Source organism: Cyphellophora europaea (genome assembly GCF_000365145.1).
Source record: "Cyphellophora europaea CBS 101466 unplaced genomic scaffold supercont1.4, whole genome shotgun sequence".
Lineage (NCBI taxonomy): Eukaryota > Fungi > Ascomycota > Eurotiomycetes > Chaetothyriales > Cyphellophoraceae > Cyphellophora > Cyphellophora europaea.
The window spans coordinates 2,163,304-2,189,748 of NW_008481810.1; the positions used below are offsets into that span (position 1 = coordinate 2,163,304).

The following is a 26,445-nucleotide window of genomic DNA, read 5'->3' on the forward strand; positions in this document are numbered from 1 at the left end:
GGTAGAGACAGCTTTTGTCCACTGAACAGGACCTGCTCACTTTGAGAGCGGGCATCCTTCGATCCGATCAACAGCCATCGCACTGACGTATGGCTCGCTCCTATCTCACACTAGCACCAGGGTGCCCGTTGAACATGTCCAAGGTCGACAAGAGCGCCCTCTCCCGAGCATTGTGAGCTCACCAATGCAAATTGCAGAAACCATAGCGGGTCACGGCCGACGAACTACGGTCTGTACACAAATGATTCTGAGAATTCGGGAAGGGTCCATGGAGCTCGGGTCAATTACGCCTGTGACGGCTACAAGCAGTGAAACCGAGATGTGTTGGAGTAGTAATGGGCGTGTGTTCTTGCAAGGTAATGAATATAGATGCCTCCCCACTACTGGCAGAGGTTTCCTTTATGCCTGGTATCCATGTGCCATGGAATTTGTATCAACACAAAAGAGGATACTGCTATCACTACGTGCTCATCGCCAGCCACACTCTTCGATTTTCCTCTGCGGATCGTGTACTATGTGATATCGGCCAGACAGTAGATGTGAGAACAATAATGCCACGCTCAATGGTATACTAGAGGCAGCCTTACGGGCAGTTATTGGGGAAGTGGGGCCCGCTGCCTCTGCTGTGTCAGTGAGCAACAAGCGGGTGTAGCGCATCCGCGCCGAAACCCCTCGTTGCTTCAGACGAACCCTCTCTGTACGCACCAACTGCTCACGTCCTCACCATTGTCGAAGCGCAGAGACCTTGTTCCTATTGCAGCGGAAATGGCGTCGTATCTCTCGTACTTCACGTCCAGCAACTCTACGACTTCAACGCCGCCATACGGCGCACCCACTCCGCCCCCGAACGCGGCAAGTTCGACTTGGTCAAGCACATTCTCATCGCGCATTGCCACACTTCGGAAAGCTTTGACAAAGGACGCGGAGGAGGACGACCCGGACTATGAAGACTGTTCACACGTTTCCAACGTGCTCCGTGCATATTACACAGAGAAAGGTCGGACATTTCCTGAGTGGCTTCCACCAGATCCGAAGAAGCCAGCGCCCGCTCCGGTAGTGCAACAAAATATTTACAGTCAGTATAGCGGCGGATATGGCTCGCAATACGGTAGTCAACCGGACTTTGGAAGAAACAGCTCAGCTGGACAAGGAGGACTTTCAGACCTATGGGACTCGTCGCCTGCGCCAGCGGCGGCAGCGGCACCACAACCCCAGAGCCTTCGAGCACCCCGTCCAACACCACAGTCTCTGCGGTCGCATGACGGTTCCATGAGCCAGCAGGCAGGCGCGGTTCCATCTTATGCTCAACAGTCCTCGGCCGCCAGACCCCTCCCAAGTCAGCGGGCAGGCAGTTTTCAGAACACAGCTTCGGCAACCCCAGCTGCGATGGGATCACGAGATCGTCTCCGTGCGCGACTACAGGGTGGAAGTAGCGGGAGAAGCTCTCCTGCGCCCCAAGGCCAGTCGTCTTTTTCTGGATCGGCAAATAGCTACGATTCAGGGAGCGGGGGTTCGCCTTACGTGTCTGCTTCTGACCCGTGGGCCAGTGGCGGAGGCAACCCATACTCCGGTTCGGGGACTCCAAATTCCTACGGTACAGCTCCTCCTCCCCGACAGCGTCCAGGTGGTCTTCCTTCGGGCCCACGTGGTCCACGATGAACGAGCCTCAAGAAAACAAGTCTGCTGACTGATGCGTCTTTACATGGAATGAAACATCCTTGGAGCTGAGGCTGCATATTCACTGCCTGGAGATGCACAGTAAGCTAGCTGTGGCGGGCAACTGAAGCAAATGAGCATACAAAGGCGATGGCATCTCCTTGGTATGGCCTATGGGCGCCTGTGGATGGTGAGCGCGACGTTGACGCTTGTCGTACAAGGTCTTCTCAGAAGCCTCTGATTGCACGGCTTCGCAACGACTAGGTGCCGACAATGTGGTGCGCTACTGCATGTATGGGGCTTTCAGCTTGGGCCGCCCTACCAGAAGTCTGCTAGGATCTTGCAAATGATCCGAATCAGTTAGTCTCACCAGGATGGAAGTCCCCTTCTAATGCAGGGCTGTGGTACGGATACTGATGCTCGTGCTGGCCTGAATCTTGCTCGGCGGGCCGTTGCAGGCCGGAGACCGGGTAACTGGTAGACGATGCACAGCCTCGTACACACCTCTCATGCTGAGTGGGCCGCATACAACAGTGTATCGTTTCCGATCGAACAACTAGCTTCTACAGAGACTCGGCTGTCGGAACTTCCTACCAGTCTCGAGTCACCGTCAAGGCTCTGGCATAAGCACCAGCCCCGGATCAGGATTCTTCGGGCCAAAAGATTACCAGTTTCTCGAACCACGCTCAGCTTCTACCCGATTGGGCAACGTGGGGTCCAAGACATATCAGAATCAAGCCATCTCACTAATCTTGGCGGCACCATCAGCCACAGCTTTGTCCCAAAGCGTCTGTCCTGCACGTTCTCGCGTCTCCCTTGCCACTCTTCGGCAAGGCTATGATCCGCCACCATCATCGCAGCTTCTCGATTGACCCCCATTGAAGCTTCCAATCGTTCCATGACGTGATGCTTAGTCGCCAACGATGACCTAAGTTCTGACTAGATGCTCCCCCAGAGTGTATACAGCCCTAGGAGCTGAATACTGCCCCTGATCTTGCCCACTTGACCACTTGGCCACGATCTCAGCCACTAGCCATTTTGCGGTTGTCGCCCGTAGGGCTGATGAATAGCACGACAAGTACTATGTCATTAACGCCAGCAGGGGGTCTCAGAGTGCCTTGGACCTTTTGCTTGCCTGTCAGAGTGGTAACGAACTGACCCGGCAATATGATGCTCACGCCCAGAAAGGCACTTGGCTACGAGAGGTTCTTCCGCCTGTCAATTGACCTCTTTGACCGCAGGTTCGCTGCCCTCATACCATAAGAGGGCCCTGTGCGCCTCTCTCGGGGTGGGAAAAGCATGCTGCACAATCGTTCATCGGACATAGAAGGACAAAAGCAAACGCCCGTCTCTTCGTCATCTACATTACTGGTCTTGGAAAGTGTACTGCTCTAGTCCAGCCTTGACCTCAAGAACGATTCTCCGCCTTGGGCACTACGATTCCTTGCCCGAGCTGCTGCACCCTGACTAATTTTTTCACCACACCCTCTACCTTAAGTGTTTTGGTTTCGACGTATGCTGCAGGCGCGTATTCGACTATCTTAGCTCCTCAGCCGTTACATACCAAAACATTATTCCGACGTCAAACCTGCAGTATTGACGGGAAAGTGCGTGTATGGAGGACAGCCCCGAGCTTTCAGGCAAGCTTCCAAGACCTTATACTATATCTACAGCCCATTCTCACAGATATCGCAGATACTGATCAGCCCGCGACCTCTTCTGGACAGCAGGACAGGCAGCCTTCTACTCAGCAGGTCGATCCGATCGACGTACCCGCCTCCGAACCAACATTCGCTGGACTACACGCAGCAGAGATCGACGCCACGATGTCACGACATTCGCCCACGTCCACGTCAGGACGCTCACCCCGGCAGTATCAGCTTGTGTCCCCGGGTACGCCAGTCGACCCTCGGGCGATGAGCCAAGTTAGTCCCGGCTTCATTTTTGTAAATTCCTTTGTCCATGCGTGTGATTTTGATCCCACCCCTTTCATTTGTCTTTCCTATAAATTCCATTTGTGTGTATCTCTCCTTGCTTCGGTCTTGCTTCGCATCGCGCACTCAAGTTCGGGGCTCAGCTCACTGACATGGCTGCAGAACAACAAAGATCAGCTGATCCAATCCTTGAGGACGCACCGGGTCAACACGATTACGGAACTGCGTCGCATCGAGAAGATCTTTGCGTACCTTGACTCGGCCGAGGTCACAGAGCCCATGACCAGCGCGTGGCGCCACTACGTCAACTCGAATAACCTGCTGAACGAACTTCGTGGACTGACCAAGCGCATACCTTTCAGCTCCGAGTGCCTGGACGAGGCCAAGCAGCTCGTGGTCAACGATCCGAACAGCGTCCGCAGCTGGAACTTTTGCTGGTTGGTGCTTGTCAAGATGGAACGAGAGTACGTTGGGTGAATGTTCAGTCTACCCTGCAACCCGATCTAACTCTTTGCTTAGGAATCTTGTGGCGAAACATGCACGGGTCCTTGCAGCGAAACCACATACCTGGGGTGGCAAGAAGCCAACCAAAGCCGAATTCGACCGCCTTGTCGAAGCCACCAAGACCGAGTGGACAACGGCTCTCAGGCAGATGCTCAAGCACTGGGATGGTAAGCCGCCTAGCACGACCGGCCGCTGATTGCCTTTGTGCACGACAAATCAAGAAGGTGGTCCATGTCGCCACGGGCAGGCACCAAGACAGGCACCAGAGCATCCACGTGGGACCCAGCGATCCGGACAGCGCGATGGTGTGCAGCGAAAGAACTGGGAGACGTGCCGCTGATGATGCAGGAGGAAGGATGAAGCGAAATGCTCCAGGAGCGCCGCATTAGCTGCTGGCAGTGTACGATACTGTGCTCATTCGTTCTATTGTGTTGTCACGAGGCTACCGGGGTGGCCACTGGCCATCGCAAAGGGCCATTGACAGCAGCTTATCTAAAGAATTTGCCCCTTAGAATTCAGCCTTTATAATTCCACCAGTCTCGCTTACCGCAGTCTCTCGCCACCTCGCTCTGACTACATCTGCATATCGTTAGCTTCGTGCAACCACGCGAAAGGCAGCAGTCTAGCCCCGGAGCAGCGGACGAGCTCACTGTCTCTCGAACGTCATTGAAGCAGTGCACAACATATGTGGCATCTAGGCGAAGAAGCTGAACGAGGCATTTTGGGGGATACGATACGCCCGAGAGCCGAGTAGAGGTAGGGCTTCGTCATTTGGACAAGCCACCAGAGCCACTTCCAGCCTCGGCGACTAGAGCCAACAGGGCGCAAGCTTCCGATCGATTACCACGGACACGCATGTAGTGTTCAAGACGGTCTGAAATGATTGACAATTCGGTATAGGGATGCATCTATCTGACAAATGCTATCTATCAAGCGAGGTGTTGCTGCTCGGGACTGATCGACGATTCTGCACACCACGAGTTAGGAGAGAGGATCGAGTATTCCATGCCATTCGAATCGAGTTTAGTAGTGGATCGATCGTCTAACATCGACCGGCATGGCAAGCGGTTCTCGAAGGATACAATACAATTGTCACGCACTTTAGCCCTGCCTACTTGAGTAATTATCGATCAATCCGGTAGCTATTGACAAAGTCGCGTGTTGCTGACTAGTACTGTAGGATGGCCAGCTGTACCTGCCTTGTGTCTACTGCGCGGGAGCTCCAAAGGACGAAACAGTGAGATGACGGCATTCCAGAAGACAGCGCCTCATACGGATGCTGTGTTTCCCCTGTCGCTCATAGATTCGCCCAGCCGGATCGCAGGCCCAACAAGAAGGGAAGCCGGTCTTAGTAATCTGGACGGGCTTGGAAGGTGTACCAAGACCAATTCCACATCATGTTTTCTGCGACCTTCTATCAACACACCCCGATCCCTGGTGCCTACCTATAGCCGTTTTCAGGGAACTCAACGCATTACGGCCATAGACAAGAACGGTAATTAATCTGTACATTGATCGGGCAAGTCGATCCAAGCCGGGGTATCGAGAATGTCGATCCGAAGCTCTGATTGGTTCGTACCCGTCCCTTCGGAAGGCGTGCTTTTGCCGTGGTCGCCTTCTCCTTCTCACTTCCACAACCTTTGCCGCAACAGTATCGCTTCTGCGACGTCCTCATTCGTCTAACGTATTTGACAGCAAGCGGCGCTCTTGCAAATCGATACGGTGGCGACATCATGCAACCTCTCCCACGGTTCCACGCCCCGCCAGTCCTCACCACGACCGATCCTGGCCGCCTCGCACCTGTCGTGACTTCTTACCCCCTTCAGACTCGTCGTTACAACTTTGCACTTCTCTGAATCGGGCAATTGCCTCGTACAAAAGAGTTCAGCCACTATAAAGCCTTCCGAGTGACCCAACACAGCCTTCTGCAGCGCTGCCGTGGGTAGGCTGTCCTTTGCAATGCTGCTGGGAGCCAGGTCGCTATCGAATTGTCCCTGCGCTTACCACGCTACCTCTGTGGCAAGAAATCGCTGCCCGCTTTTGGTAGCCCGGTGGAGCGAGCTAAGCACCTACATGAAGCCCCTTTCTTCAGCCAGTGTCGCCACCAGAAGGTGCCAATGTGGTTCCAACCATGTAACGACACCAGCCAAGAACCGCACCACTTCATCATGAGAGGTGATTCAGGGCTCATGGGACTTTGGATGAGCGTCGAATAAGCACTAATCCGATGAGATTCTCCGTGCGAACCACTCTTGGTGCATAAGATGACCTACTAACTCTATAGCACAGGCGTCTGCCCACAATGTCATTGGCTGACGTTTCGAAGGCTCAGGCCCGCGACATATCGATGACTATCTCAACGCCCCACTGTATGAATCAAACTAGCCTCAGTCCACAGGTGCGGCTGTTGCAACGGTTGACCGTGCTGGCAGTGCTGGACACTGTCAATACCTCCCGGCATACGCCGACCTGCGAGGTCCTGCAACGAGCCGAACCCTGATGTGCGAGAGAACCAATACCGTCGACTAGCTGAGCGGCCGCGCGGCAAGTTGGACAGCCTATATCAGCGTAGTTCCGGACGAACCCAGACAAAGGACTTCACTATCATCATTCCGCTGACTGAGCAGTGCTTCCTTAGCAGGAAACACTTGACTCAGCAGCAAAAGAACCCACAAAGAGGCAGGGGCCACAATAAATTGCCCAGAATTGTAGGGATGTCCGCGACAGGACCCGCTTGCTCGGGCTGAAGCAAGCCGGCAACCCCCAACAGGCCCGGAGACTGGTCCCTGACCCATGGTTCAGCACACCGCCGAATCTCGCATTTGATGACTTTGCACCAACTGAAAGTCCTGCTGCATCCATGCTTTGCGGTGCTCCACGTGTGCGAGCGGGACCCACTACTAGGTCGACAATGAAGTGTCATCACTTTGGGCCCCTTTGCAAGATCACCGAGCTAAGTTTTACCACCGACGCCTCGACAATGGTGATAGATCCTACAGTATTGCAACCACCCGAGGACTTGTCCGCATTGTTTTAGTCGCTGCTCCAAGTGAAGCCGACATACGGGGGTCTCTGTCCATGCTTGCCACGACTGCATGGCCACCGTCCCAGAACTGTTCTGCAGGCTACGAGACGCTTTTGCCACATATGTGTGAGGGAGTCTGGATGCACAAGGTGGCGCACTCGCTTTTTTGAAGGACGGTCTGGTAACCCTCGCGCCCATATGAGTATTGGTATCAAAAGCAGCCTCTCCATCATCCCACCCGAAACGGCTCACGTCACGGGTCCTAACCTCGTGGATTTCATGGCCGCCTTTCGCCTTCGGCTCCAACGACTCTCCGCAACCGGTCAATGTCTGATGGGCCTCGCTGCCCACATTGGCTCTGCAACGATCCACACTCCTTCAGCTAGCTCGGCTAGGCCATTCCTTGGACTTGACGCGGTCACGATTTCTTGCAGATCTGCAACGATTTACTCCTTGGTGATCACGTCTTCCGGCTAGCATTTGGCATTTTTTGCTTCTCATCGCCGATGACCACGAGACCTCAAGAACACTGCCGAACAAAGCATCCCATGTTGGTGATATTTGCAAGCCAGAATTCAATGCCGCAGCATGCTTGTCAAGAACGATCTAGTCGCGCCCCGGTCAACTGAGCATAAACCGGAATAATTCTGTTATATAGTCGTTTCGGCTGAACATTCGACCAAGCCTACAGCGTGCGCAAAGAGAGCCGCATTCGAAAAGGAGTTGACTGTGTTTCCGTACATGCGTTTCACTGAACACGCCAGCCATAGGTATTGTCACTCTATCCCAGATTTTGGAGTACGGCACTGCACGATTTTCTCGAATTAGATGGATGGGAGGAGCACTTTACGAGACCCACCTATTCACAGCCAATCTGCAACCGCGACTCACGACCAGCGTTGTGCTTCGAGGAATATTCGCTACACAAGCCCTGCCCGGCACGTGCCTTCAACTGTCTACCAAACACTTTCTCCGGTTGGCTGGAACTGGGGAACAGTTTCAGAAGTCGTGGTCCGACTATGATCGGTCATGCAGACTATCGAGCCGAGCACCTTGCAGCCTGCATGACACGGGAACCCGGCTTGCCAGACCGGTAATGAACGGCCCTGCAGGACTTTTGGGCTCCAGGCTCGCTCTCCTGAGCACGTTCACTCCTGGGACCCGAAGTTTCGTTGCCCCTCACCTCGTCACCCTCGGGAGATATTGATGTTGGTGCTGGTGCTAGTTCTAGGTGGGGCCTGTTTCCCCTCCTCGACTGGCTAATCGGGGGTTGGGGGTGGTGCAAGTACTCAGCACATATTGGGGGTTTCTGCGGTAAGTGACCGTCACATGTATTAATGTTGACAGGACGTTACAGGTTCGCACCGTACGAGGACATGTACTAGACGGATTCGCGCAAAGTAATTGCAGTATAATCGTTTCTTGAGGCTGTTCTCTCGCGGTCACCGCAATGTTTCTGCCGGGCACAGAGAATTCAACATCGTTGACCATATTTACTAGGCGAGTACAGTAAAGACTTCGATCGTGAGATATTCACATATTAGAAGGGGCGCGAAGAACAAGAACCACGTAGGAACAGCTAGTGGTTATGGCTGCTGTTGTGTAACGACAGGCTGGAAGGCTGGCTATATGTTAAACTACCTTGACTATATCCGAATATCCTCATTATCTATTGGGACTCAGAGTTGTGGTCTAGAGACTTAGTCCTTGCTCAATCTACCAAGACTTCTACAGCGGTTACGAAGTTACGACCAGACTTCAACTTCGACGAAATGGCGGCCAGAGGACCGCCATCTTGATCTGTAGTGTTCAGCATGAAGCAAATACACAATAATGCCTCAAAGCCGGCAAAGACGCCCGCTGATCGCAGTGTAGACTGTAGTAGACGACGAGGCCGTCTTCCATCCGCCACCATCAAGAACACTAGCTACCCCGCTCACATACGATCAAAATCAATCGTGCATGGCGTCTCTGGAATCGTCAGTCGTTATCAGTCTTCGTCGCTCAGGCCGGTCTCGTGCTCCGTGTTTTCTCTGACTTATGAATGTTGGAGAATGTCATCATCTCTCTCAGTCTACCGTCCTGTATCCACCTGTACATACAGCGAGGAGATTCTGAAGGAGGGGAATTGGCTGTAATGCGACCCGTTGAAATACCCCACCAAAGAGCTCTCGACACCGTATATGTCTGTCTGCGTTGTCTGTTCTTTCTTCCCTTTCTTCCCGATGCGTCTCCATTGATTCTTTTGTCACCGTCTTTTTTCTACCCGAGTTGGATGCGTCATTGTTGGCTAAAACCTTATGAATGGGGAGATTTGGGTGGACGTCGGGATGGAGGTGAGAGGGTCGACAGAGGAGACTTGAGATTTCGAAGGGGGAAGGTGGTTGGGTGGGCAACGAAAGGAGAAATAAAGGAAAGGGAAGAGAGAGTAAAAGAGAAAGAACCGTGGAGAGGGAGCGAAAGGGCCCGGTGGGCGTACGTGTACTTTGCTGCAATGCAAGTGGTGGTAAAGTGTCCCCCTATTCGGAAATGGAGGGGTTTTTCTGATGCTGCGTGTGGTGACAGTTAGATAGACAGAAGGCAGGACTTGGTCAGCAGGAGTCGGTGCATGAAGCGATGGACCGCTGTTGGGGCAAGAAGGTGAGTTAAAAAGCAAGAGGCCGAAAAACCAGAACGAGTTTGTGACGCACAGTTAGGGGGAAGGGGTGTCGCGAGGAACGGCAGGGAACGGGCATACGGGAGGTGATGATTGCGCCTAGAGATCCACGGAGAGACAAAGTCGCAGAGGGCAATCATGGGCGTCAGATAGGGGCAGGATAAGACCCATCGAGGCCTGTATTACAGTGGCGTTGGGGAGGGCTTCTTTCTGCGGGACCGGTCATCAGGGGGGGGGGCCACAGGCTTGCTAAGGGAGACAGGGACCGCCCGGGGAGCGGAAGAAGGGCTCCAGGCAGCATGCGTAGACGAGGGGAGAGACTGCTGATGCGGTGAGGGATACATTTCGCGGGTGGCTAGAAGCCAAGGTGCACTTCGGGTGCTGGATAGCCGTTGTGTTCGATGATTCGCATCTAACTTTGTCTACCTGTGTAGGTCGCATGACACCGCGTACTTCTGCCGGCATCTCAGCCCACAGTTCGCTCGTGCTGGAGCCTGAGCCTCGTGTACGTTGATTTGGGTACTTCGGGCGTTGGGAGCGGCGCCGCTCTTGAGCTGGTGCCTTATCTCGATCTCAATTACCTTTCCGCCGCCACCGCCACCGACAACAACTAAACATGCAGTCATGTCTGCAGTAGAAGTATAGCTGCAGCTGCAAGCGCGGTCGACACTCGACGTCTAATTGCGCGACTCTGATTCGGGATCTCCGATATCCAGGGGCACCGCAGCCTCGCCACTGTGAGGCTGAGCGGAGGGGCTTGGCATGCTGACTGCTTCGTGGCAAAAGATACGGCCAAAATTGAAGCCGTGTCCGACACCTTGAAGCTTGAAAATTCCAAGTTCAGACCGTTTGCTGCCGAGTACGATCGACCCTCGCCAACATCGCGGTGTGCATTGAGATTTTGTGCTCCTCCCCGGGACTGCGAGCCGCTGGTAAGCCGGGGCCCGAGGGATAACGAGCACACCCAAATGTCTCTCTACATTTCTTCCGCAAGAGAATACTCAAGAATTGCTCAGAGAATTCGCTACCGTCTTGTAAGCGCTCTCCTCTCTGCTTAAGATCCACATGAAGAACATCTGGATCAGGAAAGCATAGATGGCCAGGAAATAAGTTCGTCGGTTCTTCTGTGCGCGATGTGTGGTGTAAGAAGCGCCTGCGCGAATGCCGGGCTCGTTACTGCTGTCGGGAAGAAGAACGTACTTCAGCGAACGAAGCTACATGTTGTAAGCATAACGATAAAGCTAAGAGCAGAGAGGCACAACGGAGCGAGACATAAACTTACCAAGAAGAAGGCGTTGGCGTACCAAGTGTACAGAAAGAAAGTCCATCCTGCCCAGTTGTTTGTACCTTGCCCAGCGGTGAGGATCTCGGAGAGAAAGAGCGTGATGATCACGCCGACGAATTTGTAACCGCTGTAAGCTACCAAGTCAAGTAGCTGGCTGTCGTTGTTGATGCTGAGGAGGTACATGGCCATTTTAAGGACGACAATCTCGAAAAGAACCACTCCCAAGGCTGTGGAGGTGGTGCTGCCGAGTAGTTCGGGGTGGAAGCTGCCGCGCATACCGGCCAGGACGGTCGACAGCAGAATGTACGTGATGAAGGCCATGATCGGGATGTACATGTCTGGCGAATTGAGATCATCTCGCGGCGGCAGGTAATTGAATGTTTGTGGCGCGCTGTTCATCTGAGCGCTGGCTGAATCCCCACTGCGCGCCGACTGCCGTGTCCAAGGCTTGTGCCGCCAGGGGAATAGTACGAGGAGCAGTTTTCGCACCACATAGCTGTTTGACACGTTGAAGTAATGTTTGAGCGCTGGGACCGAGATGTAGCGGTTCAAGTTCTGGTCGATATATTTCTGGCCGGCTGCTACAGCGTGCTGGCCGACCTGGAAGCCCATCTGCGCCGTCGGATCGTTGACGAAGCCGCCAAAATTATTTTGTTGGAAGCCATTTGGCGGCGATTGTTGGTAGGGGTTACCCCAGGCATTTGCTTGCGGCTGAACCTGTGGCTGGGACTGCGACTGCGATGGGACGGGTGGTGGAGGAGAGCGTAGATGAGGGACTTGTGAGATGTGCTGCGGTCGTGGGTGGAAGAGCTCGGGGGACTGAGCCGGCGGTGCAAACGGCTGGCGCTGCATCTTGGGCGAGTACTGTGGCTGCAGAAGACGTGAGAAACAGGAGATGTCGACGAGAGTATAAGGCGTTGTCGACGATGCCAGTTGTCAAAAAGGCGGCCGCATGCTACACTTTTACGCCACGTGTGGCTGAATGGCTGAGGCTGAAAGGTCCACTTTACGCGTGCCAGTGGGCTGTATTTCAACCCCAGATTTGCAACCAGAACATCCATGTTGTTGGAAGGGCTTTCCTACACTCTCTCTGATCGAAGGTCGATCTTTCTTTACTGTTGTCATCTCCTCACATGTCTGTAAGGATCTCCACAAGGCACCGCCGATATATCAACACCTCAAGCCGGCTCCTACTCTCCATGGACATTCGTGCTCGTAGTCGGTCCATCTTCCCATTGATATCCCATCTGCCTCTTAAGCTGCTGATTGCACAGACCAGACCCGCATTGTCGATACCCATGCCATTCGTCGGCTACACAAACGCTCCAATGATTGCAGCTAGAAAGCCCAGAACGCTATCAATCTCATAAAGGCCACTCGTACGCATTTGTGTCTCCGCTTCGTACAGACTTGAGAGCACCAACTTGACGCTGCTTTCGTGGATGTGAATGAGTATTTCTGAGCCTGCCATGCTTGGCCTGGGCGGGTTCACCGTGTCAGGGGTGGTGCAGAAGTAGATATGGGTACGACGCAAGACCGTGGCGGAGAAGTTGAGCGGAGGACGGATGAGCTGCGTGTCATTGGTAAAACCTGTGTCGACAGGAACGGAGTCTGAAGTGGAGTGGTGTGCGGTCAGTTGATCGGAGCCGAGTCGTTTCTTGCTGACAGTGTCTGGCGGTTTCTCGGGCGGACTGTGGGCTTTGCGCTTTCTGGGATCAGACTCGGCGACCACGGTGACATTGCTCTCCATATGTGAATCCTTGAGACGTTTGGTGTAGAGATTTTGTAGGTTATCAGAACCTTCAACGGAGGCTTTGCACTTGAGGCTGGCCATATCAAAGCAATGGCTGAGTTACATCCGCCCCGAGGTCTGCATATGCATAGATAGTATCTGGTCAAGACCAGGATCACTTTATGGCGCAGATACTGAGCTGTCTGTCTTTTAGATGCTCTGGAGGTGGCTGAGGGACAGCTTTGACAAAGTGTTCAGCTGTCGCGAGGCTGCAGCAGAATTTTTGAATGAAAAGCAACGGCAGGATCCTGAAGCAAAATGAAGAGAAGACACTTACACTGCAGGATTTTAGCATCCAGATGGTGGTGCATCCTTTTCGATGTTTACAATGTGGGTTGTTGCCGGCATCGGCTGATGAACGAGCGGAGTATCCAAGTCTGCTTTTGGTCTTCAGTGATCCTATTGCATAACAGGCGCCCACCAACAACCGTGTCAGACGTGGCTCTTCCACAAATAACACAACCTCTCGGACAGTCGACGATCTGATGTTTGCTTCTCGCTGGTGGTAAGTAACCAGGAACGGCAGAGGACGTCCATGCTGCATCGCTACACTCTCAGTGTCTCCCAGTTTGGAACATCTAGGGGAAACTGCCAGGTTAGACTTTCTACATTGGATCGTGATCTTGCTGAGGAGAATGAACAACTGGACTGCCTCGATCATGAGCAAAGTTTTAGAAGACAAATTCCGAACCAATGTACATGGATTTTGGTATTGTGTCAAGGCCAGGCTTACTCCTCATGTCACTCACCTCATCAACTGACGCAGAGAATGCGATTACTAGTATTGAGATGATTGCCCTTGCGCTCTAATGGATCGAAGGCAGATGTGAAGCTGGGTCAAGTGCTGAAGCAGTCGTGGCAGTTCTGGGCCCGCTCCGGAAAGTCCTTGGCAGGCGTCACCGCGGAACCGATCTTCATCTTCGAGGCGCGGCGGGACGACAATGTCGCGCACGCTGTCCACACTCTTTGTGGCAATTATTGACTGTCGCCGTCACAATGCTTGACGCGTTCGAAGTCCTCACGACATCTGGGGTGGTGTTATGGTCTCGAAGCACCTCTGGCATTGGTGCGACTGCCGTCAACAGTCTAATCAACGATGTCTTGATCGAAGAGAAAGTACGGCCAAATACCAACGCCGCAGGCAACCCCACCTACAAGTACGACAAGTACACTCTGAAATACACACTCGTGAAGGACCTTGGCTTGATCTTTGTCGTAAGTGTACAAGATCAATGCGCAGCCGCACCTCAGACTGACACCTCTCTAGGCAGTCTACCAGTCGTTACTGCACCTCACTTGGGTCGACAAGCTCCTCGACGACGTCCGAACCATCTTCGTTACAGTGTACAAGGATCAATTGCAAAGGCCTAACGCGACTGCAACCAAGTACACCTTCGACTCATATTTCGATCGAGAACTGCAGCGTCTGGATCAGAGCACAGGAGGGGCAGCTACCGCAGAACCACCGCGAGTAGAAGCACAGGAGAAGAAAATAAGTCCAGAAGAGAGAGACGACGGAGGACCTCCGCCCCCGGAAGAACCTGCTCTACTCAAGGTGCAGTCGCGTACTGCACCTATAAATGGAGATTCCAGTTTGAACACGCCCGTGGACACGCCCGATACTTCTCGGCCCACCACTCCGCTTCCGCCGCACCTGCTCGGCGAGAAGCAACGCCCTGGCAGCCGCGGCTCACGGCGAGCAAGGAAAGCTGCTAATGCGGCGGCCAGTTATACGTCATCTGGTGACGAATCGAAGCGACTGGCCGAGCCGAAGGCCAAAGCCAAGAAGGGCAGAGTTTGGGGACCAGATGGCATGGCGGACGAAGATGATGGTGCGACTCTCGACTATTCGGCTGTTGACGAGGGTCTAGATGCTGGCGACGAGACCAAATCTCCTCCTCCTGAAGCCATAAGTCAAGATAGTTGGGGCACCAAGACGAAGAAGGGTCAATTCGTGCTGAAGGATCTGGAGGACGAAGTCGACGACATTCTGCGAAACGCCGAGAACGACAAAGCGAATGGCGCTGATGGTGCCTCTGGCTCGCGCTTTGGAGCAATATCTGGCTACTTCCGCAACATTGTCGGAGGGAAGACAATGACTAAGGACGATCTTGAAAAGCCGCTGAAATCAATGGAGGAGCATCTCATCAACAAAAACGTTGCGAGGGATGCTGCGATTCGTCTCTGCGACGGCGTTCGGACAGAGATGGTGGGCAAGAAAACTGCAGCGTTTGAGTCTGTTGACACAGCTCTTCGTCCCGCCCTTGAGAATTCCCTTCGCAAGATCATGACACCTAAGGGCTCCCTGGATCTTCTGCAGCAGATCGAATCGGTTACTCAGCCAGCGAGCTCCAACGTCAAGCCTCGCCCGTTTGTCATCACCATTCTGGGTGTCAACGGCGTCGGCAAGTCAACGAATCTGTCCAAGTTGTGCTACTTTCTCCTGCAAAACAATTATCGAGTGTTAATCGCTGCTGGCGATACTTTCAGATCCGGTGCGGTCGAGCAGCTCAACCTCCACGTACGCAATCTGAAAGAACTAACTGCACGTGAGCAACTTGGTGCTGTGGACATATACGAGAAGGGCTATGGCAAGGATGCCGCCAATGTGGCCAAGGACGCTGTTTCTTACGCCGCAGCCAACGACTATCAAATCGTGCTGATCGACACTGCTGGTCGGGCACATACCAATACTCAGCTTATGGCTGCATTGGAGAAACTCGTTGATTTTGCAAAACCTGATCTCATCCTGCAAGTTGCGGAGGCACTGGTCGGCAACGACTCGGTGGGTCAGGCACAGAATTTTACGAGAGCTCTAGGGAAAGGGCGGAGGCTGGATGGGTTCATCGTTTCCAAGATTGATACGATTGGAGATGCATGCGGCACGATTGTCAGCTTGGTGCATGCGACAGGCGTGCCCGTGCAGTTCATCGGCGTGGGACAGCACTACGGCGACTTGAGGCAGCTGTCGGTGCCGTGGGCGGTGAAGATGTTGACCAGCTAGCGCTGTGAGCTACCTAGAATAAAAGTCAATGACTCCCCGGCGATACCGAAACAGATACCGACACCGCGTAGGTGCCTCGACGCCTTACAGACGCCTTGTTCGGACTTTCGGCGTGGTCTACGCCCGCCCGAGCAGGTTTCATTTTCCGCATCTTGGCGCCAACCCGCATCGAGCGCTGATTGGCTCCACCCGGCCAAAAACATCTGCTCCCCCGAGGCCTCAACATCTCCGGATCGTACCACTGTGAAGGTTTACTGCTCATCATTGCATTTACATTCATTTGGATTTCTTTCGTCTTTCCTTCAAAAGCTTCATACTATAGGGGCCTGTCCTTTTCTTTCATCTGGCTGATCAAGCACGATGAGTGCTCAATCCCGCCCCTTCCCGCCCCTTCTCGTTCTCGCCGCCTTGCTACTTCCCCTGTTCTATTTTCTCGACCAGAACATCCACACTCAGTACGTCTTCGACCATGTCAAGCTGCAGGAGATCTCGCAGGCCGCCATCGCCAAGCACGGCAATGACACCGAGTCCCTCATGCGCCAGGTCCACCAGGGTTTGCGCGCCGAGTACGGCGATGCCATCGTCGCCGACTACAGCAAGGAGGACTGGTTCTGGAACAACGCCGGTGGTGCAATGGTAATTAATATCATTACCCCTCCCCTTTATCCCTGGTATGCTCCCGGAACTCGCGTGGCTCATGAATGTCGCAGGGCACGATGGTGATTCTCCACGCCTCCATCTCCGAGTATCTGATCTTCTTTGGCACGCCGCTACAGACCGAAGGCCACTCAGGCGTGCACACGGCCGACGACTACTTCACCATCCTGGTTGGCGAGCAGTATGTTGCCGCCGCGGGAGATCTCAAGCCCAAGATCTACCGCCCTGGGGACCAGAACTTGATGAAGCGTGGCACCGTCACCCAGTATGCCATGCCCAGGGAATGCTTTGCTCTCGAGTTGGCGCAGGGTTGGATCCCGCCTATGCTTCCTTTTGGTGAGTTTTTCGTCTTCCCCAGCAGGCGAGAGCCTGGCGTTGCGGTGAATGGTTGTGGCTGACGAGGCATTGTAGGATTCGCTGATACTTTCACGAGCACGCTTGACTTTGGGAACTTGTGGAAGACTATCTACTACACGGCGTGGCACATGGGCGGCCAGGCTCTCAGGCTGAAGTTCTAGGATGAGATCGTTCTCCGTTGCTTGTGCAGAGAGAATGCCTTGTATCGCCCGTGATTTCTGCCCAGCGCGGCGTTTGTAATTTACCTTTGGTTTGTAATAAGGACAAAAGTCCGTGTACAGTTCATCATATCCTTCTCTAGGATTATGAGCACAGCTCAGCGGGTTCATCACAGAGCGCGTCCACACCCACCGTGGTCCAAGTCGTTCCTTTCCCAGGTGCAAACATCCGCGCAAGATGAGCAGCCCGGCATAAACCGCCTCCGCCCTGTTCGCTAACCACGCGTAATTTCAACAAGGTACTTCCCCTTTTTCAGATGACCTTCGTCTTGCTACTATCACTCTTCGCAATCTCCGCCACCATGACGGGCGCCTCACGATACGGCAGCAATAGCTTGCCCAGCGCTCCCAGCGCACATGTTACCTGTAATCACCCCCATCAGCTGATACTGCCTTTCGTGGGGAGCAATCTCACAAGCAGCAAAATTCCAGGACTCACCCAATAGTCCAACCACTTCCAACCGCCTGGCAGCGCCACGTAGGTATCGCCATCAGCGAACGTCCGCATCGCATGCAGCACGCCGGGCTCACCCGCGGCGAAAAGATCTTGGAAGAACCTACATGGGGGGGAGAGAAATCGTAACTGTTAGCATCTTCACGCCGTTTGATGCCGAGCACGGAAGTTCTCCATGCCGGCCAGAGAGAAGGGCTTTATGTAGTTCGCGGGGTCTCCGCTGGGGTGATCAAAGACTCACGCTCCCTTAAACGGCCCCTGCGGCACGGTCCTCTCTCGAAACTCAGCGGCCTCGCCTCTCAGCACGGTGAAACCGTGCACGGTGCCGCGCTTGATCTGCGCCTCGTTGGTCTCGCAGCCTTCGCCGTGGCCGAGCATCACGTCCTGGCCGCCAATGGAGAACTTCATGCGCCCGGAGGTGACGGTCATGATCTCGTCGTGGTGGGCGTGCCAGTGCGGTGGGATGGAGAGGAGGGGATGGGTGGCGTGGTCGGGCGACTCGGTGGGTGGGGGGTGGTAGGCAGTTTGGACCCAGGAGAGCGGGGGAGAGGTGGGTGGCGTGCATTGGTAGATGGACATGGTGGCCGTGAGGGAGAGTTGGAGGGTGGCGGTTAGGGTTGTGTGCTCTGCGGGAGGCTCGAAGGACGGGATGGAAACCGTGCTGGCAGACATGCTGGTGCTTGGTCCGCGTGAGGCTGAGGCTGGTTGCAGCCAGTGCGTTGTCTGGGTGTCCGCGGCAGAGGGTGTAGAAATGATCTATATCGTATAGGTACACGGAACTGCTTGTATCTACGTCTTGTAAGCCGATGGATGATTCTGCTCGCAGCTCACAGGTGAGTTGAGGCCTTCACCGAAGATCAGGCTGGAATCATATGAGAAGAACTAGGTCAGCCACAAGGCCTGCGAAAGTGTTTCGTATTCCGTGCGGTTGAATTGGCTGGCACTTAAGCGATAAGCGAGGCCATGAAGGGATAGTATTCGTTGGCCTTACCACAAGGCGTAGTCGAGGCGGGCAGTTCGTATTGTGATGTCTCCGCAGCGTAATCGTATCGCCGCTATGGCGCTTGTAATTCGAGGGCGAGGCTCAAGGCCTTTCAAGTCTGGTGGCGTAGCCCGCAGTCGAGTCACTTGTTGATGGCTAATGGGTGGAATGCGTACGGTATGGAATTGTTAGACATCCCAAACTCAGGCTGTTCTGCTACATAGGTGTTGCTTGGCAACTAAGATGGGCATATAGACGTGACAATGTGTATACTAGGCTGGGCTCAAGGCATAGAGCAACGAAGCTCAATCATCCGAGACTCCAGTCAGCTTGCAGCTTTCTTCCCACAACTTCTTTGCAGATTCGGCATCAAACGCCCATGAAGCATATCCAGGGTCAGCGAGCTCCGCGCCCTCCTTTGCTGGCCCGCCGACCATACAGTCCTCGAGATACATAGCCCCTGTACCCTCCAGATCCTTCTCTACCGCAGCCCAGACGGTAGTGGCGGCCCCCTGCTCGGGTGACTTCTCCACCTTCTTGACCTCGGGCATTTCCCACATAGCTGCGAACTCGGGAACGTGGACCTGGAGGCCGGATCGAATGCCACCTGGGTTGACAGACCAGCCGTGAATGGCCTTGCCACTCGCCTTTGCGGTGTCGTTGCCATACCGGTGCTCGATTTCGTTGGCCATCCAGATAAGCGCACTCTTGGAGTGGCCGTAAGCGCCCCATTGGTGGTACACGCCAGGCTTGGCGAGGTTTAGATCATCCAGGACCGCTGGACTGTAGCGGTGGCCAACAGAGGTGAGATTGACGACGCGCGAGTTGAACTCGAGTGTCGAAGCGGCCAGAAGCTGCGGCTTGAGAAGTTGAAACAGCAGGAAATGGCCGATGTGGTTGGTGCCGATCTGGGTCTCGAAGCCGTCTTCAGTTTCCGTACGTTCAGGTATAGCCATAACACCGGCGTTGTTGATGAGGATGTTAAGCTTATTCTCCTTGCTCTGAAAAGACGCAGCGCATGCGCGGACACTTGCAAGTGAGTCTAACCTGAGTTCAAGCAGTTCAGCCCGGCCAGGCTCCAGGATATCCTGCAATGCTTCTTTGCCTTTGTCGAGATTGCGTCCCGTCATGTAGACTCTCGCGCCTGTGGCTTTCATTGCGCGAGCAGTCTCGATGCCAATGCCGCTCGTGCAACCTGTGATGAGGACAACCTTGTCGCTCCATTTTCCGACAATACCTTGGTCTTCCACAATCTGTAAGGCGGTGCGGCGGTGGTCGCCTGGGCCCGCATTATTTTCGAACTTGTGCAATTCGACATATCGGTCATACATCTTGCTTGACTGTAAAGTTGGATCGAATATTGACCGTTTGCTCTCTAGATGTATGATCGTTGAGGTGTTGATGTTCTCGTTGGCAACACGGTATCCGTGGCTGGCAACGAGTCTCTTTATACTGGCTACGCCATCTTTGCGGGCATGATACGCACATTGCGACGAAGATGGTCCAGCACGGAGATAGACTGAGCAGTGTCCTTCCTCCAGGTCGTTGGTCAGCATGATATGTAAAGAGTCCGGGTGCAGTCGGACTTTGACGAGATGCCGAAAGTCCGCAGCCAATCAACGATTGTCATGGTTTCGGGCCCCAAGATTGGTGCACCACCTCGCGTCGCTTCAGATTGGCATCGCTCCACGGTACGGCCGTGAGTCGTAAATTCGCCTGCAAGTCCTCGTTGACCCGGCATTGAGAACTTTTCGTGGCTCACAGGCGCGCCAAGCAGGTTGAATCTGGTGCCATGGCACCCTAGCTGTTCTTAGGCTCTCTTTTGGAAGCAGACAGATGTAACGCCTTGTCCTTTACGACCCCCGAATTCAAATACCTTGTACTTGATCTTGTCAAAGACATCGAACACTCCTTGAATACTTTTTGTTGTGGTGAACCATCTCACGATTTCATCCTCGGTCCAGTTACAGCTGGTGATCAGAAAGAAGCCATTGGGCTTGATCATTGCAGCGATTTTGGCCGGGTAGACTTGGTTCAAATGTTGCTGGGCACCATGTACGTCAGGCACAGTGTCGTAAGACAAGGAAATGGCATCGAACGTGCCCTTGTCCAGGACCAAGTCAAAGCCAGTCCCATCCTTTGGCCACCAGGGCATCTTTTCAGGACTTTCCTTGATCAGATCAAACACATCAAATGTCATATCGCGAACAGCGATGTGTCGCTCATCTTCGGGGTCATTGGCAAAGTGAATCTTTAGTCGGTTCGCAAGCTGAATGCCTTGGTCGGAATAGTCAATCCCCACAAGTGGTCCAGTGTAGCCACCCTCTTGGCGGAGCGAGAACAGAGCACTACCATTCCCCGTTCCGAGGTCTAGAACCGAGGCCTTCTGCTTATACTGCGACAAGGGGAACGAATCCGATGTCAAGTATTCGAGGACTTTGGCCGGAGCACCTACATCCTCAAACCAGGATTCTAGATTAGACGAATTGACCGAGTCATCTTGATTCATCTGGTTGATGATTTCGTTATGGTAGTACTGGTCCCAGCTTACAGTCGTCAGCGATAGCCACCAGCCTATCTGCCTTAGTATACAGGCGATTTGACTCACTATACACGGGTTCCGAGTTTGCTGGGTTCTAGGTGAGGGAGACTCGCGGTCCCGGTCTCGCTCACCTCTGGACCCGGATACGGTTCCATGGTCTGGAATGACAGCTCAGAGTCCTACAGTACAGATACACTTGCACAAGATTCAATTGACCGACAACTTTGAAGCGGAAAGATTTCCCTGTTGCAAAAAGTCTGAGCCAATGACGTTGTTCGGCACCCCGCCGACGAGGCTACAAGGCTTCGTCACAAATTAGTGGGACAGGCCATTATTGAATTTCTAAGCCAGCAACATAGAAGCCACCCGACTTTGTACATAAGCCTCGTTGCCTCCTTGCGCTACTTAGCCTTCTTACATCCTCCTCAACTTTCTCTTGCGCATAGATCACTCCCTCAAGCACAATGGCGAGCCGGGAGAACGACCCTGTTCACGACTCGGACATGCAAGACGAAGACCTTCTCGATGCGGACGAGGCAGCAGAAGAGATACAGCAAGATGATGACCAACCCATGGATGATGAGGACGAAGAGGAAGAGATCCAACTGCAAAATGATTCTGCGGCTTATTTCGACTCCCATGCAGACAGCATATTCTGTATAGCGCAGCACCCTACCAACCCTGGTATAGTGGCTACTGGAGGTGGTGATGATGTCGCGTACGTCTTTGATACCACGCTAGCTCCTGGACCTGTTCTGCCTAGCTCCTATGAGAGCGAACCAAAACCTCAAGGGGAACGAGCGGGTCTGCCCGCCCTCCAGAAGCTCGAGGGCCATAAAGACTCCGTGAACGCAATTGCTTTTACACTACCAAAAGGCGACTATCTGGTGACTGCCGGACTCGACGGCCAATTGAGGGCCCATCAGAGCGACAAATCAGCAACACAGTACAAATTCTTCGCCGAAGCATCAGAAGTGCAAGAGATCAACTGGGTGAAACCATGCCCAAACCCTGATCAGCCCAATGTAATTGCGCTGGGAGCCAACGATGGTTCTGTATGGGTATACCAAATCAATCACACGGATACCTCGAGCCCTCTTACGATCGTTCAAGCCTTCTACCTCCATACCGCATCATGCACCGCTGGCGCGTGGACACCTGACGGTAAGCTACTGGCTACAGTCTCTGAAGATGGAAGTCTGTATGTCTGGGACGTGTTTGAGACTGGCCAAGCACTAGTCAGTCAGACTGCCGCAGATCAGCGCTTCGAGATCGATGGTGGTCTGTACAGTGTTGCTTGTACGTCGAGCATCGTTGCGGTTGGTGGTGCTACCGGCATGATCAAGGTTGTTGGACTTCCCCAGCCGGCAGACCAATCGAAAAAGACCAAGGCGGGAAAGGGCTCGAATCCGACCGCAGCATCAGCTGGACAGATACTGGCCTCTCTACACCCTCAGAACGAGAGCATCGAGACACTGTCGTTCTCTTCAGCGCCTCTTAACATCCTCGCCGCCGGCAGTGTTGATGGTTCGATTGTACTGTTCGATACAGCTCACCGCTTTGCTGTCCGACGGCATATCAAAGAAGCACATGAAGAGCATGCCGTTGTCAAGCTTGACTTCGTCAGAAATCCGCAAAAGGGTGCCCATATCCTCACGAGTGCTGGCATGGATGGCGTTATCCGAAGGTGGGATGTCAGAGGCGGCACGACTGCTGCCGGACAAGGGTTCATCCAGGAGTGGCGGGGTCATAGGGGAGATGGCGAAGGCGGCGGGGTTCTAGACTTCGTGCAGGGCGGTGGCGGTAATGTCACTGTCAGTGCTGGAGATGATGGTGTTTCACTTGTCTTCAAAACAGAGATTGCCTGAAAGCGAAAGCTTACTTCATGGCAACAGTCATGTTGAACGGCAGAAATCGCAGCGACCGCAGATTTTACGCTCTTACCATTTGCCCAACGTGCAGCGGACGGTCGCGATGAACGATACTCAAAACGCCACCGTAGTCCTCAACTGATGGCTGCTCCAGAGGACCACAGCTTATCTGCACACCACAGGGAACATGAACTACCCGACAAAGCCTGCCGAATTGCACTGCGGCTCTCCCATGCTCAACAAAAATGGAGTTCACCTAACAACAGCACCTATCAATGCTGTTCCCGACCTTCTCCAAGAATGCCTCGTCCATTTGTCCGCGAGGTTCAGTCAGTATGAACGCCGAGGTTTGGCCTGCAATTTCAACTCTGCGAGCGGATTCAGTCCTGGCAGCAAGTTACAAGATCATGACTACATCCTTGGGAACTTCACATCGTCACGAACCGTCTGGCTCGACCGCATAGGCACGGCCACTGCCGAATACGTACCTGACGAGAAACCCCTGAAAGTCGAAATCAAAGCGAATAGTATGGTCAATTACAAGCGACACTGTCCTGCGAGGCGTGCTCCACCCTCGTCAAAAGGTCGGCTGGAAGGCTTAGGATGAGCCTGATGAACCTGCCGGTCTGTATCCAACTGATCTCTCGACGTTTTGAACAGCGAGAGCGACCTCCCAGAGAGACAACAGCGGGCATGAGAAGCCAACATAATGGCATAGACCTCGAGGATGTGGCGATGTGGAATAGCCTCTAGGAGCTGGGAAAAGTGATGGGCTGGCTCGGACCCGAATTCTCAGCAAAGCACATTTGGTTTGTCGAACTTCGGTAAATACCTGGTCGCCTTGTTGCCTGACGCCACCCTGTGATGTTCCTGAGCCACACGTTAGCAGACACCGTCCCTTGTGCTATGGAGATCTCCCAACCAAGGGTCCCAATTCAAAGCCATAGACCAAGGATCTTCGGTTCACTTTGTGTTTTTATGCTTTGACACCGCGTGTTGATGTTCGAATATTTCTGCTTGAGCGGACTTCGCATACGGGTCATTCCCGGGGCGATAATTGATATCTTGCCCCGCCACAATACGATGCCTCGAACTAAGGAGCAGTAATTCTTTCATGGCCCAGAAATTCAAACCTCTGATCTGCCCAGGTAGACCTAGCATTGCTTGCACCAGCCAGGGAGCTTGAGCTGCATGCTCTTTGATGGTCCAAGCCTGTCGATCGCTGTACCTGTTACCACCCATAATACCTGCATCAGACTTGTCCCGATACACGCCTAGGGTTCCAAACCGAAGATGTTCGTCACGATCAGTTTTCTCTCATTGTTGCTACCCCTGTCTATGCAGTGCATATCTCGCGATCTTGCGCCTTCTCCGCGCCAATGAACTCGGTCACGAGGCCATGCGGCTGGGACGTCATCGCTTAATTTTCGATCTTGGTTCTACTTCCCATCGAGCTGGGTCTTCGGTAGCGGCGTGGATTCCTGTACATATCGCCGACCGCAGTCGTCATGAAAAAACTTGAAAGAAAACCGTCTCGCGCTCCCCACCTGTGCCCGGAATTTCGTGTCAACCTCAGGCTCTTTTTTTTGCTGGAACGAGGTCCTATCTAGCAAGAACAAGTTCCTGGCTGGGAGGCGCAACTGATTGGTCCACGGCGGTTTAGCAGCGACTGGAACTTCCCATAATCGAACTACAGTTATTGTTGTAGCAGATCCCATCCTTGTGCCTGGAAAACAGTCGCTCGCTACCACCAACATGGCGCCCATCAAGCTGTCCAAGATCTTGGACAAGGAAGGGCAGGTGGTCTTCTTTTCTGCCACAGCTATTGCGCTGTATGGGTACGATCAAGGTACAGAGAATCACCTATATGCACTCCCACAGAACCCAGTGTCATCTTCCCATGCCCAGGCCCGTCCTATGTCCCCGTGTTCTAACCCCTCCAATATAGGCATGATGTCGCTCATCAACACCAATAAGAACTACCTCAGCACCATGGGCATCCCCGGTGACGACCCCCTTGTGGGCATCATCGTTTCCGTATACTATCTGGGGTGCGCCTTTGGTGCCATCCTCGCCTCATGGGTAAGTTTCTCTCCACCGCCGCACCGTCGGCCGCTGTCCGTTGACACCGATCCAGTTCTCCGACCGCTTCGGCCGCAAACCCTCCATCCTGGCCTGTCTCCTCACTGCTTCCCTCGGCAATCTGATCATGTTCGTCGCCGGCATTCATGGCACGGCCTACGGCCGCGAAGTCATGCTCATTGGGCGCATCGTCATGGGCCTTGGCGTCGGAGGCATTGACGCCGTTGTGCCAGTCTACAGCGCAGAGCTCAGCACCGACGAGGCGCGCGGCACTGCGCTGGCACAGGAGTTCCAGGCCAACATCCTGGGCCTCAACATGGCTTTCGTTATCAACATGGCATTGACGCACAATCTGGGCAAGTACAGCCAGTGGGCGTGGCGCTCCCCAATCATCATCATGCAGATCTTCCCCATCACCATGCTGGCCGTGACGGGCCTGCTGCCGGAAACGCCTCGCTGGTATATCCTGCATGACAAGCCCAAGCAGGCGGAAAAAGCCATCGCCAAGGTGTGGGGACAGGATGCCGTTGAGGGGCGGATCACCGCTCTGAAGGAAGCGCACAAGACGGAGCAGGAGGACGGCATGGTGGGCTATGCCGACATGCTATGGCCGACGGGCACGCAGTTCCATCCGACAGTCGTGACGGTCATGGGGCAGGTCAACCAGGCGCTGACGGGCTATGGCGCCGTGAGCGTCTACGGCCCGCAGATCTTTGAACTTCTGGGCTTCGGCGTCACCGAAGCCGAGTACCTGACCATGGGCAACTATCTATTCTACCTGGGCATGATGACGTTCGCGTGGATTCTGATCGACCGCAAGGGCCGGCGCTGGCTGATGGTGCGTGGTGCGTTCTGGCTGGCCGTATCCTTCGCCCTATTGGCCGTGCTTGGTGGGCTGGCCTACAACCGGCAGAAGTTGGGGATACCGCTGCTGGCGACCGGGGTGCCGGGCATTGTCACGCTGTACATGGCGACGGCGGTCTTTGGCATAGGATGGCTCGTGCCGCCTTGGCTCGTCCCCGTCGAGATATACCCCAGCACCGCACGAGCGCAGGGGTCGGCGGTCAGTGTCGTGATCTGGGGCTTGGCCAACTTCGCCGTGACGTTGCTGACTCCGATCGGCTTCAACGATCTGGAGTACTATCTATTTGTTGTGTTTTGTGGGACGAATGCGGTCGCGGGCATTTGGACTTGGCTGTACTGCCCTGAAACTGGCAATCGAAGCTTTGAGGAGAACCAAGACTTCTTCAAGGAGGCGGCGGACATTGGAGAGTGGGCCGTGGTGAAGGTGAAGAACGGAGAGTATAAGAGATTACCTGGAGAGAAAGGAAGTGACGATGGGGAGGGTGGCGCTGGTGCAAAGAAGAAAGATGATGGAGAAAGGGAACCTTTACTAGGAAGGAGAGATAGCTGAGAAGAAGCGTCT

The 26,445-nt window shown here is 54.0% G+C and overlaps 11 protein-coding genes across 11 annotated transcripts; 6 read left to right on the forward strand and 5 right to left on the reverse strand.

Annotated features, from left to right (window-relative positions):
- Nucleotides 1–1,093: 1,093 nt before the first annotated feature.
- On the forward strand, nucleotides 1,094–1,273 carry HMPREF1541_05051 (uncharacterized protein; the record flags this gene model as incomplete). Its single annotated transcript, XM_008719392.1, has 1 exon — nucleotides 1,094–1,273. One exon carries the CDS (start codon nucleotides 1,094–1,096, stop codon nucleotides 1,271–1,273), a length of 180 nt encoding a protein of 59 aa, XP_008717614.1.
- Nucleotides 1,274–3,482: 2,209 nt separating this feature from the next.
- Nucleotides 3,483–4,290, forward strand: HMPREF1541_05052 (uncharacterized protein; the record flags this gene model as incomplete). The annotated part of the gene is made up of 3 exons (XM_008719393.1): nucleotides 3,483–3,581; nucleotides 3,753–4,054; nucleotides 4,110–4,290. The coding sequence occupies 3 exons, from the start codon at nucleotides 3,483–3,485 to the stop codon at nucleotides 4,288–4,290; spliced, it is 582 nt and encodes a 193-aa protein (XP_008717615.1).
- A 6,486-nt stretch (nucleotides 4,291–10,776) lies between these two features.
- Nucleotides 10,777–11,912, reverse strand: HMPREF1541_05053 (uncharacterized protein; the record flags this gene model as incomplete). Its single annotated transcript, XM_008719394.1, has 2 exons — nucleotides 10,777–10,989; nucleotides 11,058–11,912. 2 exons carry the CDS (start codon nucleotides 11,910–11,912, stop codon nucleotides 10,777–10,779), a joined length of 1,068 nt encoding a protein of 355 aa, XP_008717616.1.
- A 460-nt stretch (nucleotides 11,913–12,372) lies between these two features.
- Nucleotides 12,373–12,894, reverse strand: HMPREF1541_05054 (uncharacterized protein; the record flags this gene model as incomplete). Its single annotated transcript, XM_008719395.1, has 1 exon — nucleotides 12,373–12,894. The coding sequence occupies one exon, from the start codon at nucleotides 12,892–12,894 to the stop codon at nucleotides 12,373–12,375; it is 522 nt and encodes a 173-aa protein (XP_008717617.1).
- A 954-nt stretch (nucleotides 12,895–13,848) lies between these two features.
- On the forward strand, nucleotides 13,849–15,856 carry HMPREF1541_05055 (uncharacterized protein; the record flags this gene model as incomplete). The annotated part of the gene is made up of 2 exons (XM_008719396.1): nucleotides 13,849–14,067; nucleotides 14,120–15,856. 2 exons carry the CDS (start codon nucleotides 13,849–13,851, stop codon nucleotides 15,854–15,856), a joined length of 1,956 nt encoding a protein of 651 aa, XP_008717618.1.
- A 360-nt stretch (nucleotides 15,857–16,216) lies between these two features.
- On the forward strand, nucleotides 16,217–17,031 carry HMPREF1541_05056 (uncharacterized protein; the record flags this gene model as incomplete). Its single annotated transcript, XM_008719397.1, has 3 exons — nucleotides 16,217–16,492; nucleotides 16,567–16,849; nucleotides 16,925–17,031. The coding sequence occupies 3 exons, from the start codon at nucleotides 16,217–16,219 to the stop codon at nucleotides 17,029–17,031; spliced, it is 666 nt and encodes a 221-aa protein (XP_008717619.1).
- Nucleotides 17,032–17,341: 310 nt separating this feature from the next.
- Nucleotides 17,342–18,214, reverse strand: HMPREF1541_05057 (uncharacterized protein; the record flags this gene model as incomplete). The annotated part of the gene is made up of 3 exons (XM_008719398.1): nucleotides 17,342–17,452; nucleotides 17,528–17,645; nucleotides 17,784–18,214. The coding sequence occupies 3 exons, from the start codon at nucleotides 18,212–18,214 to the stop codon at nucleotides 17,342–17,344; spliced, it is 660 nt and encodes a 219-aa protein (XP_008717620.1).
- Nucleotides 18,215–18,829: 615 nt separating this feature from the next.
- HMPREF1541_05058 (uncharacterized protein) lies at nucleotides 18,830–19,855 on the reverse strand (the record flags this gene model as incomplete). The annotated part of the gene is made up of 1 exon (XM_008719399.1): nucleotides 18,830–19,855. The coding sequence occupies one exon, from the start codon at nucleotides 19,853–19,855 to the stop codon at nucleotides 18,830–18,832; it is 1,026 nt and encodes a 341-aa protein (XP_008717621.1).
- A 479-nt stretch (nucleotides 19,856–20,334) lies between these two features.
- On the reverse strand, nucleotides 20,335–21,033 carry HMPREF1541_05059 (uncharacterized protein; the record flags this gene model as incomplete). The annotated part of the gene is made up of 1 exon (XM_008719400.1): nucleotides 20,335–21,033. One exon carries the CDS (start codon nucleotides 21,031–21,033, stop codon nucleotides 20,335–20,337), a length of 699 nt encoding a protein of 232 aa, XP_008717622.1.
- A 497-nt stretch (nucleotides 21,034–21,530) lies between these two features.
- HMPREF1541_05060 (uncharacterized protein) lies at nucleotides 21,531–22,934 on the forward strand (the record flags this gene model as incomplete). Its single annotated transcript, XM_008719401.1, has 1 exon — nucleotides 21,531–22,934. The coding sequence occupies one exon, from the start codon at nucleotides 21,531–21,533 to the stop codon at nucleotides 22,932–22,934; it is 1,404 nt and encodes a 467-aa protein (XP_008717623.1).
- Nucleotides 22,935–24,692: 1,758 nt separating this feature from the next.
- HMPREF1541_05061 (uncharacterized protein) lies at nucleotides 24,693–26,433 on the forward strand (the record flags this gene model as incomplete). Its single annotated transcript, XM_008719402.1, has 3 exons — nucleotides 24,693–24,786; nucleotides 24,886–25,019; nucleotides 25,075–26,433. 3 exons carry the CDS (start codon nucleotides 24,693–24,695, stop codon nucleotides 26,431–26,433), a joined length of 1,587 nt encoding a protein of 528 aa, XP_008717624.1.
- Nucleotides 26,434–26,445: the final 12 nt, after the last annotated feature.